The sequence below is a fragment of the Neoarius graeffei genome, chromosome 8 (assembly GCF_027579695.1).
Source record: "Neoarius graeffei isolate fNeoGra1 chromosome 8, fNeoGra1.pri, whole genome shotgun sequence".
NCBI lineage: Eukaryota > Metazoa > Chordata > Actinopteri > Siluriformes > Ariidae > Neoarius > Neoarius graeffei.
Genome location: NC_083576.1, coordinates 83,913,960 through 83,927,608, shown reverse-complemented (window position 1 = coordinate 83,927,608; position 13,649 = coordinate 83,913,960). Strand labels below are relative to the sequence as shown.

The 13,649-nt window shown below is 40.3% G+C and overlaps 1 protein-coding gene and 1 pseudogene across 1 annotated transcript in view; both read left to right on the top strand.

The window, feature by feature from the left end:
* The window catches only part of LOC132890979 (zinc finger protein 850-like), a 127,935-nt pseudogene that overhangs the window by 75,153 nt on the left and 39,133 nt on the right, over positions 1 to 13,649 (top strand).
* The window catches only part of LOC132890975 (histone-lysine N-methyltransferase PRDM9-like), a 32,250-nt gene continuing 20,306 nt past the window's right edge, over positions 1,706 to 13,649 (top strand). The window contains exons 1-3 of the mRNA XM_060928395.1: positions 1,706 to 1,877; positions 3,218 to 3,290; positions 5,218 to 5,395. Of these exons, the coding sequence (XP_060784378.1) occupies positions 3,228 to 3,290; positions 5,218 to 5,395 (241 nt within the window). The 5' untranslated portion in view covers positions 1,706 to 1,877; positions 3,218 to 3,227. The remainder of the gene's footprint in view (positions 1,878 to 3,217; positions 3,291 to 5,217; positions 5,396 to 13,649) is intronic.

Genomic DNA, 13,649 nt, shown 5'->3' with positions numbered 1-13,649 from the left:
GTACAAAAAATATTTTCAACAAGTATATAGAAGAGGAAGTATGTTAACGGAGGATGATGAGGGATAAATAGAATAGGGTTGATTGTTATATTAGAACTAACTTAGTATATGGTATATATGGTATATATTTATTTATGGGGATAGTTTATATATTTATAGGGATAGGTATGTAGTAGATATTTATTTTTGTAATGATATATTTATATAGATATTTATGAAGTGTGTGTATATGGTATATAGTATATATATATTTTTTGTAATTATATAATTATATAGATATTTATGAAGTGTATATATGATATGTAGTATATATTTATTTTTGTAATTAAATATTTATATAGATATTTATGAAGTGTATATATATGGTATGTAGTATATATTTATTTTGTAATTATATATTTATATAGATATTCATGAAGTGTATATATGGTATATATTTTTATAGGTGTATCAATGTAGTTTGGATTTCGGGGTAGTTAAAAAGGGGTGGGAAATTAAAAAAATATTGTACTTCTTCCCACTCCTTTTTCGAACAATGTGCGGTGTTTTGTAATGTCTTAGCTCTTTATGTTATTTAATTTTTTTTAATTTTTTTATTTCTCATTTTCTTTCTTTTGTATGTACAAATAGTTACACACATTTTTTTATACATGTTCGAAATAAAATAAATTCATTCATTCATTCAACATTGGAGAAAGCGCTAACATTGATAATTTGCTTTCTTAAAACAGCAATTAATATGGTTGCTGTTATAGATTTAACCAAGTACTGTGTGTGAGATGCGTTTTATGATCTGTGGCAGTAACTCAAGAAATCCTCCAGCATCTCTCTGTGTTGCTCCTCACCCTGCTGCCCTGAAGAGACGACACCATTTCAGCACCTCTGTTTTGGACCGCCACATGTAGCGTGGTCACTGGTTGGAGCCTGAGAACTACACACACAGCTGACTCCACTCAAGTGATGCCACTCTCTGCTCTCCTTCAGCAGCAAGGGGAGTACAAATCAGTGCTGCAACCAAAGAGGTCAGTGCTCTCTGAGATCCAAAAGCTTGATGATTGCTCTCTCCCCTCTATCTCCAGGCAACAAGGCCTACAATGAAGACGATGACAAAGAAACACCTTTTTCCACGAGAGCTGCCACTGCAAATCCTGACCCGCTGCAGGTTCTCGACCTGTCACGCTGCTGCTGAATTCCATCGGTGGACATACAGTGGTGCTTGACAGTTTGTGAACCCTTTAGAATTTTCTATATTTCACACAAGTCCTAAAAGTAGATAAAGAGAGCCCAGTTAAACAAATGAGACAAAAATATTATACTTGGTCATTTATTTATTGAGGAAAATGAACACCTGAACACCGGGACCCTCTCCACACAGGCCCCGTTGATGATGAGTGGCTGGATGTCAGCTTTGTTTTTCCTAAAGTCAATAACCAGCTCCTTTGTTTTGGTGGTGTTGAGGAGCAGATTGTTGACTTTGCACCACTCTGACAGCCGCTCCACCTCGTCCCTGTATGCTAGCCTTGAACTTTTAGTTTTATTTATTTTATTAATTCATTTTATAAGTTTTATATTACTTGTATTTATATGTTTTATTTATATTGATGTGATGTGTTTAAATACGCTTTATCAATTAATAAAGTAGTAGACCAGGTGGGGGCACTAAAGCGCCTCGGTGCTCCTCCAACCGCCAGAGAACATTGGAGAAGAAAAAGGTTTTGCATGTTTTTTTGCTGTAAAATCTGAAGATAACAGCGCCAATCATCATTATATTAAATATTTCGAATAAAATTTCCAGTGGAGGTTATATCTGGTACAGTTAAGAATACAAGTGCATGTTTTGCTTACGTTTGAAGATTCATTGCGCTTTAAACCCTGAGGTAAGTTAAAATAAAGCTGTGAGGTCGAATCCCAAATGGGTGTCCATTGTTGAAGTCCACTCCATTCAGTATGAGAGAATGCTTTTCAAAACTCTCCTGGGGGAGAAAAGTGCGTGAAAGACATTTTCAGTTGGCCGAGGGTCTGATGCGCGGCTGAAGCGATAAAAACAGTGGATCCCAATTAATTGCAAACCATTTCAGATTTATACAATTAAAGAGTTTTTGAATTGTTGATATTGTTCTATCAGTTACTGTAGGTGATGGGATTCATGTGTCAGGCCTGAGAGAGCTCAGAGTGAAAAATCTGAAATAATACTCATCTTGAATTTTAATATAATAATAATGAAAGGGAAGTCTTGAATCAGATTTTGAGCTGAAAAATCTCCTGCCTGAATATTGTATCCATACAGAGACCCACAGAAAATAACACAAGTGATGCTGTAGAAGAATGTTTATCATTTCTTAAAATAGTCAGTGAATGAAAGTATTATTGGATTACATCAAATGTGTTTTCCTTCTCTAAGCTCATGTAAAAATACAGAGAACTATATCATATATTTAAATTAAATTTTAATAAGATTTGACCAAAATGGTAACAACTCAATTCAATAAATACTGCACTGTCATAGTACGACTAAAATGCATCTCTCTCACTAAACACTTTCCAACAGAATTTTTTAAAAGCACTAGAAATCCTATCAGAATGAATCAAAGGAATTTGCTCATTTGCAAACTTTGAAAGTTTTTAAACAAAATGGCACGGTGGTGTAGTGGTTAGCACGGTCGCCTCACAGCAAGAAGGTCCGGGTTCGAGCCCCGTGGCCAGCGAGGGCCTTTCTGTGCGGAGTTTGCATGTTCTCCCCGTGTCTGTGTGGGTTTCCTCCGGGTGCTCCGGTTTCCCCCACAGTCCAAAGACATGCAGATTAGGTTAACTGGTGACTCTAAATTGACCGTAGGTGTGAATGTGAGTGTGAATGGTTGGTTGTCTGTGTCTATGTGTCAGCCCTGTGATGACCTGGTGACTTGTCCAGGGTGTACCCCGCCTTTTGCCCGTAGTCAGCTGGGATAGGCTCCAGCTTGCCTGCGACCCTGTAGAACAGGATAAAGTGGCTACAGATGATGAGATGAATATAAAATCGTGAATATACAATAGATAAAAAGAATTAATATAGATTTAGTTAACTAACCTAGATTTTGTAGCTTTATGCTTTTGTTAAACTTTTTCACAATAAAAAGCATTAATGTTGAGGTTTCAAAGGTCATGGACAGTTATACATAATCAAAATCTCAAACACGTTGTTGTTGTTAATGGTATTAATTATAATAATAATCTTTTTTAGAGCTGTTCTAATGAGTTCAGCAGGAGACAGACAGTGCTCCTGTAGGACGTCTCAGTCTCCCGATCCTTCACAGGTAAAGCTCAATAATGATTTGTGTTGCAAAAACAATAACAGTATGATGTTAAAGTTTGACCAATGTTTGTCTTTTGCTGCCTCGCTTCACTACCAGCCTACAAGCTGTCCTGCTAATCACACAGAACCTAATATATAGATTTAGGCACTGCCTAAAAGTGGAGCTCCTATCTGTTTCTGGGTTGTAGAATCTTTTATATCATAGCTAGTCTCTTTTGCTTTATTTCTTTACTGGCTAGCACTGGCCACTAGGCAGTGTGTATGACTGGTAATTACTAACACTGGCCACGAGGCGGTGTGTATGACTGGTAATTACTAACACTGGCCACTAGGCGGCATCACGGTGGTGTAGTGGTTAGCGATGCCGCCTCACAGCAAGAAGGTCCGGGTTCGAGTCCCGTGGCCGGTGAGGGCCTTTCTGTGCGGAGTTTGCATGTTCTCCCTGTGTCCGCGTGGGTTTCCTCCGGGTGCTCCGGTTTCCCCCACAGTCCAAAGACATGCAGGTTAGGTTAACTGGTGACTCTAAATTGACCGTAGGTGTGAATGTGAGTGTGAATGGTTGTCTGTGTCTATGTGTCAGCCCTGTGATGACCTGGCGATTTGTCCAGGGTGTACCCCGCCTTTCGCCCATAGTCAGCTGGGATAGGCTACAGCTTGCCTGCGACCCCGTAGAACAGGATAAAGCGGCTCGAGATAATGAGATGAGAATGGCCACGAGGCGGTGTGTATGACTGGTAATTACTAACACTGGCCAGGAGGTGGTGTGTATGACTATAATTACTAACACTGGCCACTAGGCGGTGTGTATGACTGGTAATTACTAACACTGACCACTAGGCGGTGTGTATGACTGGTGGTACACGGACAAACCACAAAAAATTGACTCGATGGGTTTACCATTTTTTCTTAGGTATGGTGCTCCGCTCATAATACATAAAGCCCTGCTCACACTACAGCTTGCAATGGGTTTCTGAATACTTGGCGATGAAAAATTGGTAACATCGCCACCAATCGTGCGATGCAAGGCAAATGTTCTCCGAGTTTCACGAGGTGTGTATCTGCTTTGTGAGTGGCCCAAAATGTTGCAAAAAATGTCAATGCATGCGTTGAAATTTGGTGGCAATGTTTTTATCAGCAAACTAAGCAGCAAATACTCACGGATGGGTTTGAGAATACTAATTGAAGCTTAGAGAACCTTCTTTGAGCCTTTTGAGATGTATTTGACTCGAATCAACGTCCCCAGTTCTCACAGGAGATTCATCGGCATAGCCTAATCTTCCCCGAGACTTAAAAAGCGTGTTGTGCATGCTCTTGGGACCCAATTATAATGGAAAACACCTGATGCTGATTGTGCTCAAATCAGGACGTGCATATCAGGATGCTGTTTTCCCAGAGGCTTAGTAAAGTATTTTGTCAGGTATGTGGCGTTTGACAGATGTCAGTGCAAGATGCATGTTTGTTAGCAGGTGTAATGTTTACAAAAACAAAACACAAATGAAATCAGAAGCAAAACAGCAGAGTATTTAACCAGAGTCATAATCATGGCTAGAAACAAATGTGACACTGATGATGATACTTCACAAAGTTTCTGTGAAAAGTGTCCTCATATGCATTTGCACTCAAATCAGTATCAGGTGTTTCTCATAATGATTGGGTCCCATGATCACGCACAACGCACTCCGTGAGTGTGCGTGGCCGCTCAACCTGAACCAGACTCAAGTGTGCAAAGATATGACAGTCAAGTGTTTGCCTACTGTGTGACCACAACTTTTAGCTCACCTGTACGTTGTCAAGCATCGCCACCAAAACACCTCATTTTCATCTATAACCCATCACAAAGCATTGCGAGCTGTAGTGTGACTGTAGCTTAATGAAAAAGGAAATCTAAAGTCTATTCTGAATAAGTGTTCTTCTTGTTTGATCTTTAGCTGTATGAAGACGTGAAAATTGAGATTTCAGATGGAGGGACATCCGAAGTATCAAGAGTCTGTGTGAAGAAAGAGGAGACACTGGAGTTGAACATCTACAACCATGAAAACAACCTCGAAAACCCACCTGAAGTTCTCTCCATTAAAGAGGAAGATCCTGACAATAAATACTACCTCTGTACGAGATCAGGAGCTCAGTAACACTCTCACTGATTATTCTACCTGACACATTATCTATCTAGTGCACTGAAAGTATATTAGTGGGTTATTTGGGATGTAGCCTCTGTTATAGATAATTTAATCACCAAATTATGAATAAATGAACTTGCATGGTTTTTATGTTTTTAGAGAGTTTAATATCATACGTAGGAGTAAGGAAAACTAAATAATTTTTTTCTTTAAATACATACATTCAGTGGTTCTCAACCGGGGGGGCGCGCCCCCCTGGTGGGGCGCGGAGGTACTCCAGGGGGGTCGCGAGTAGGCTTCATGTATGGAGGAAAAAAAAAATCTGGGGCTAACAGGCTATAGTAGCTAAGCAGATGCAACACATTTACCCATGTCAAAATGCAGGACATTGGACTATTACATACAAATCAATACTATTATAAAATCTATCATCAATCTATCATAAAATCTTGTGTGTAGGTTATTTTAAGCCCGTGACGCGAACATGACGCAACGTCACGTGAGTGAGTCTGCATACCGTGGCCACCGTGTGAGTGCTTGCCACACACACACTAGTCTGGTTTCTTGCCGAGTTAACTCGTGCTGACTCTCGCTAGTCTACTATCATCAATCCATCGATACAGCGCAAAACCCAAACAGTCTTTTTAAAGACTACTACCCCACACTGTATTTTTGCTTTCCCCATTTCAGCTCTACCCAAATAATTTGTTGTTTTTGTTGTTTTCTTACTGCTAGTCTACTATGGATAATGCTACTACTGCTGCTACTGCTACTACTACTACTATTACTACTACTACTCCTACTACTACTACTACTACTACTACTACTACTACTAATAATCTAGCCCAGGGCTATCTATCTATCTATCTATCTATCTATCTATCTATTGGTCGATATAAGGTGCTGTAGGTCGGGTGGCGTCACTGCGGGTGAGTGTGTTTGGGGGGGGGATGGGGGCGGGGCGAGAAGAGGGGCCCCCAACTGCAATGAACCAGCTTTGGTGGGGCCCAGGTTGCAAAAGGTTGAGAACCCCTGCATACATTTAAATAGTTACCCCTACATTTGCTCCAGAACAACACTGGTTTCCAGCTCCATGGATGTCAGGGCTCGTGCAGGTCCTTGAACTCCTTGAAAAGTGCTGGAATTTGAAAACTCATTTCAAGGGCACTTGAAACTCTTTGAAAATAGGAAAAATTCCTTGAAAAATTGTAAATACTCCTTGAAAAAAATACTTAAATTCTTCCCATGTATTTAGGTGTAATAATTAAAAAATTAAATAAAAAAGGAAAAATTAGAGATTATAGAAAAATGATGACACGATTGTCATTTAAAATGAACACTGGGCTTCCTGTGTTTTCGCACATGCACTTTGGTTCTCTGGTGCCACATTGAATTCTCCTGTTAGGCGTGCACAAGGAGAGAGAGAAAGAGTGCATGAACCAGGATGTCAGTGATGAAATTTTCGCTATGCAAACAAGAAGGAGACGTATACTAGAAGATTCATCTCAACTGAAAGAGAGTGTTGACAAGCTGATGGAACTAGCAGAACAAGAACGCAAGATAGTGCATGTCACGAAAGCCAACAGCTTCAAGAGGACAATAAAGGATATGGAACTCGAGGCTAATGAGGTAAACGATAAAATTGAAGTGCTAAAGAAGAAGCTCAAGCGTTAACGTTTTTATTTTTGAGTGAACCAAATTCCTTAGCTGCAATGGTTACATTGCTATAACACAGAGACAGTTTGTTGCAAACAAATTCTGCCGTATACAGTTTTTTAGAAAGTTTTCCATGTTTAAATTTGTTGTTGAAATGTAACAGATTTCAATTACATCGGTGACCGTGTTTTTAACGATTGTTTTCGAAATCTGTTTTAAAATATAACAAGCAAAAATAAAAGAAACAAATAAAATGTAACACCTGTGCAAAGGCCACGTTTTTTTCTAATAACAAACGAAACAAAAGGCTCGGCTACCAAGCTTCGAACCCTGAGCGACTTTAACGATCGTAAATTCCAAAACTAAACACCTCAAAAAGCAAAGAAGACTAAATATAAACACAAACTATGTCGATATCATGGTTGTGAAACTGGTTGTGGAGTATTTTGGAAAGGTTTTTGCAACCCAAAACGCCAGTTTTCCCTCATTCAAAAGTTCAATGAAATGTTCATTATCCTGATTGTACCCATCGTGATGTGGCCCTTGAAAATTTTGATTTTGGTCCTTGAATACTCCTTGAAATGTCCTTGAATGTCTTCACAAAAATCCTGCACGAACCCTATATGTAATTATTTACAATATATGGCTAAAGTTTGTGCACCCTGACCATCACACGCATAATGTAGTTCTTCTCCAAACTGTTACCACAACATTAGAAGCACACAATTGAATGTTTTTGCAAGCTGTAGCTTTCCAAATTCTCTTCACTGGAACTAAGAAGCCAAAACCTGTTCCAGCATGACGATGTCCCTGTGCACAAAGCAAGCTCCATGTGTGTTAAGTTTGGAGTGGAAGAACTCTAGTGTCCTGCACAGAACCCTGACCTTGAACCTACTGAACACCATTGGGATGAAGTGGAACACCAACTGCACGCCAGGCCTCCTCACCCAACATTAGTGCCTGACCTCATGAATGCTCTGGTGGAAAGTATTCCCAGAATAGTGGAGCTTAGTTGAAAAGCAAAGAGGATTGAATCTGGAATGAGATGCTCAACAAGCATTTGTGTGTGTGAGGGTCAGGTGTCCAAATACCCGTATACAGGTTTAGGGGAATACTGGTGGTGCATCATCATGGTATCATAGCTCTAGGGTTGTGGATTTGATCCTGAGCTCAGATTATTGTCTGTGTTGAGATTTGCATGTTCTCCCCATGTTTGTGTAGGTTTCCTCTGAGTCCACTTGTTTCCTTCAGGTATGGGCAAATATAGCCTGGGAAATCCCGTGCTGCTTTGCACAATCATTCCGATCTGAAAAGACAGCATGGAAACTATGGTCTAAAGGCTTGCCTGAGTTAGGGAGCCAATCAGAGAGTGGGGAGGGGTGGAAAGACGGTGACGCGTACTACTCGACAAACGGAAGCTTGTAGTTTATTTGGGACTATTTACGGATCACATTTAACATGGTGGCAAGCGATACGAACCAAACTAACCAAACCAGCTTCTCTCATATTTGTCTTGCACAAACGGCAGTAATCGTTCGGTGCCATTGTTTTCCTATTTTTGTTTTGCCTTCTCTTTCTCTTTCCTTCTCTTCTTCGCCCCTTCGTCTTCTTCGTCGCTCTAACTACATCACCGGGTACAACTGCCATGATTGGCCATGGGCTACGTATACGCCAAATGATAGACATTCGCAACGTCCAATAAACAGCCATTGACAATCGTAAACCACACCTCCCCTACGAGAAATTCAATAGGCGGATTCCAGACCATATTTCACTTGTGATATGGTCTGGTGTTAACCAGACTAGGGCAAATAGGCTGTGCTTAAATTACCACTAGGTGTGAACGAGTTTGTTCATGTGTGGGTGCATGATTCCCTGCAGTGGACTGGCGTGAGTGTATTCTGGTTTACTCTTGAAGTGGGTGTTGCCTACATGTTAAAAAAATGTAATTTAAATGCCACTGGAAAAATGTGTAGATCTAGAAATGCCAGAAGTGTCAGCATGCTCAAATAGGGAAACAAGTGGTTTGTTTATTTATTTATTTGATTGATTGATATATATTTTTATTCTGCACATATTTAGACCACTATAGACTCATGCACACCTGCAACATATCATAGCAATGACTTCATGAATTTTTTCAATGACAAAATTGAAAATATCTGACAAATTTTAAACTAATAATTTAAGGCAAGACAAGTAGAGTAACTCTGTAGTTAACAATAGAAATGATTTAACAATTAGAATACTTTACTCCCCTTAGAGAAATCGAACTAATTTCATTAATCTCCACATCAAAATCTTCAACTTCTGTACTAGATCCCTTACCTCTTCAAACAGATAATACCAGAAGCAATTGAACCTCATCTAAAAATAATGCATTCTTCCTTTAGAATTGACTATGCACCCAAATTCTTTAAACTAGCAATTGTCACACCCCTGATTTAAAAAAACCTGACCTCAACCCCTGTCAGCTGTCCGATTATAGGCCAATATCAAACCTCCCATTTATCTCCAAGATCCTAGAAAAAGCTGTGTCACAGCAGTTATGCTCATATATCTACACAGGAATAACATCCATGAAATGTATCAGTCAGGATTTAGACCTCATCATAGCACAGAGATAGCACTGGTTAAAATAGTAAACGACTTACTGTTGGCATCTGATCAGGGCTGTGTCTCCCTGCTTGTATTGCCTGACCTTGGTGTAGCCTTTGAAACCACTGATCATTCCATTCTCCTGGACAGACTAGAAAATGTCGTGGGAGTTGAGGGAACGGCCCTCTCCTGGCTCAGGTCTTATTTAACTGATCCCTATCAGTTTGTTGATGTAAATGGTGATTTTTCTAGACATTCTGAGGTGAAGTTTGGTGTTCCACAAGGTTCTGTATTAGGTCCACTGCTTTTTTCTTTATATATATGTTACTTGTGGGTGATGATATTCATAAGCATGGTATTAGTTTCCACTGTTATGCTGATGACACACAGTTGTATGTTTCTGCAAAGCCAGATGAGAGACATGAGCTTAATAAAATTGAGGAATACGTAAAGTATATTAGACACGGGATGCTTATTAACTTCCTTCTGCTGAACTCTGACAAGACTGAAGTACTTGTACTAGGACCACATGCAGGTAGAATTAGGTTTTCTGATTACACAGTACCTCTGGATGGCCTTTCTGTTTCTTCACGTGCAGCAGTAAAAGACCTCAGTGTAATCATTGACTCCAATCTTTTTTCATTTGAAACTCATATCGATAACATTACCCGGATAGCTTTCTTTCATCTCAGAAATATTGCTAAGAAATATAATGTCACTACATGATGCAGAAAAACTAGTTCATGCTTTTGTTACCTGTAAGTTGGATTATTGTGATGCATTACTGTCTGGATGTTTCAGTAAGTGTGTAAACAAGCTCCAGTTAGTTCAAAATGCAGCAGCAAGAGTCTTTACTAGAACTAGAAGATATGACCACATTATCCCTGTCTTATCCACACTGCATTGGCTCAAAATCAAATTTTGTGTTGATTATAAAATACTACTATTGACCTTTAAAGCACTGAATGGTCTCGCACCACAGTACCTGAGTGAACTTCTGGTCCTTGACGTCAAAAGGTGCAGGCTATCTGCTGGTACCTCATATAGTGAAAGCTACATCAGGGGGCAGAGCCTTTTCTTACAAAGCCCCACAGTTATGGAACAGCCTTCCAAGAAGTGTTGAGGACTCAGACACACTCTCGGTGTTTAAGTCTAGGCTGAAAACATATCTGTTTAGTTAAGCCTTTTGTTAATAGTTTTTAATTAGGTAAAGGAGTAGATCTGGAGGGTTCTCAGGAATAGAGTGTTTTGGTAAACTGGGATGTATGGATGCTGACACACACCCCACTCTCACTCGCTCACTCAGGTTTGTTGGTGGTGTAGTGGCTACTGCTTTATGTCCCAGGGCACCGTCATGTCTGTGTTACCTTCTGGCTCTCCCCTTTTAGTTATGCTGTCATAGTTAGTCTTGCTGGAGTCCCTGCTTGCACTCAGTGCAAAATGTATCCTGTTCTTATACATTAGGTGATATTGGGCTTACCTAACAAGCTGTGTTTCCCCCACCCCTGTCTCTTCCCTCTGTCTGTCCCTCTGAGTTACTTGTCAATCCTGAGACACCAGTGGTGCTGACCTCTTCTGTTCCTCGGACTTGCCTGATCCATCCTGATGCCCTACGTCTGGCTGGTGTCTTATCTCATAACACCTGTGGAGGACGGCCGTGTATGGACAGTTGAAAGTCACACTTGGAAGACGCTCTGGACACTTACAGTAATACATTTATGTTTGAGGACTACAGTTGATTTGCTGACTTTAGGACTGCAGTTGTCATGAACAGTTTTGCATTCAAGTTTCCATCAATGAACAGTTTACAACTTCAACAAAACAGACTTCATGCTAAAACTATAATGAATTTCCTGGTTTCACAGTGAAACTTTGTGACTATATAGGATACAGTTATAGAAGTGAGTTATTTATAATCACGCTATGTGTTATCACCCAAATGAGGATGGGTTCCCTTTTGAGTCTGGTTCCTCTCGAGGTTTCTTCCTCATGTCGTCTGAGGGAGATTTTCCTTGCCACCGTCGCCACAGGCTTGCTCATTGGGGATAAATTAGGGATAAAATTAGCTCATGTTTAAAGCCTTAATTTTCTATAAAGCTGCTTTGTGACAATGTCTATTGTTAAAAGCACTATACAAATAAAATAATTAGTTTTCTTTTGTTTCAGACATGTAAAAGCTTTTTACCTTTACCTGACATGTTTCGACGGTGTAACTTCCATCTTCATCAGAGGGTCACCCGGATGTTGGTGTGTGACGTGCCTTTATAATCAGCTGATGTTACGGAAGTGTGACCTCCCTGTCAATATTGACAGGTCGGTCACACCTCCTGCTGTCAGTGTTGCCCCCTCAGGACGGCGCTCCAGGTGTGGGAGAGCATGTATGCCCCCTCATCCCTGTTTATTGTTCTTGGGCTACGCTTTCTGATTTCTATTGACTCCTTGATCCAACGGTGGTATCTGTTGTTCTCTTGCTGTGTGATCTGAGCATTGTCCCAATCCATTATATGATTTTCCCTTCTGCAGTGGTCCGTTATTGCTGATTTCAGGTTCTCTTGCATGGCTTTTTCTTTTATTGCTCTTGTTTGTCTCTGTTCTGTTTCTTTTTCACATTCCTTTTTCTGTTCCTTTTTTCGTGTACTAAAACTCCTTCCTGTCTCCCCAATGTAGGTTTTATTGCATGACTGGCATGGTATTTCATATATGACATTACATTTATTGTGTTGGTCAATTTTGTCCTTAGGGTGAACTAGTAGCTGTCGTAGTTTGGTGTGTGGTTTCACGGGTGTTTGTATGTTGTGTTTTTTCATGGCTCTTTAGATTTGTTCTGTAACTCCTCTGACATACGGTAGAGTCACTACTGCTTTACTTTCCTGTTTTTGGGTTGTCTGTTTTCTTCCTTTTTTCTGTGTCTTTTCTTTTGTTTTCACTTGTTGTGCGCCTTTATGTATGGCCCATGGTGGATATTGACATGTGATAGGAGCTTGCCGTATGTGTTGTTCTTCTGTTGCGCGTTCTGTGGGATCGGTTATGATTGCTGCACGTTTGTAGAGAGTTCTGACAACTGACAGTTTGTGTGCGATGGGGTGTTCGGACGTCCAGAGCAGATATTGATCAGTGTGTGTCGGTTTTCTGTAGACTGTTATTTTGATGTCTCCGTCATCTGTATGGTGAATTTTTATGTCCAAAAACGCTATTGATTTTTCTGTTTCCTCTTCGTGCGTGAATTTTATGTTGCCGGTGCCGTCTATAGAGTTGAGGTAATCTGTCAATTGTTGGGTGTGTCCGACTTTCACTTTCTCCAGGATGTGATCTACATACCTCCTCCATAATGTGGGCCTGCATTCTTCTGGGGCAGATGTAATAGCCTCTCTTTCAAGGTGTTCCATGAAGAAGCCGCACATTATGGCGGAGAGTGGGTCCCCCATCGCAAACCCCTCCTTCTGCCTGTATATTGTTCCGCGGAACTGGAAGTATGTGGATGTGGCAATGAAATTGAGCAGTTGACTGATGTCTTCTACTGATAACTGTGAGTTTCTTGAGAGTTACATGCTCTCCCACACCTGGAGCGCCGTCCTGAGGGGGCAACACTGATAGCGGGAGGTGTGACCGACCTGTCAATATTGACAGTGAGGTCACACCTCCGTAACATCAGCTGACTATAAAGGCACGTCACACACCAACATCCGGGTGACCCTCTGATGAAGACGGAAGTTACACCGTCAAAACATGTCAGGTAAAGGTAAAAAGCTTTTACATGTCTGAAACAAAAGAAAACTAATTATTTGATTTAAGAAGAAGACATAATGAACGTAATATATTTACTATACAAATAAACTTGACTTGACAGTTATTTTTGTTTGTACCTGCCTGTGATTTCCTAACACATTGGTTGGCTAGATGGTTCTATTTCTCAAACGATCAACAAGCAAGTAGGCTGATTTAAATCAACCATGACCAGGCAGTTACTAGGGATGCATATTCATGTAACT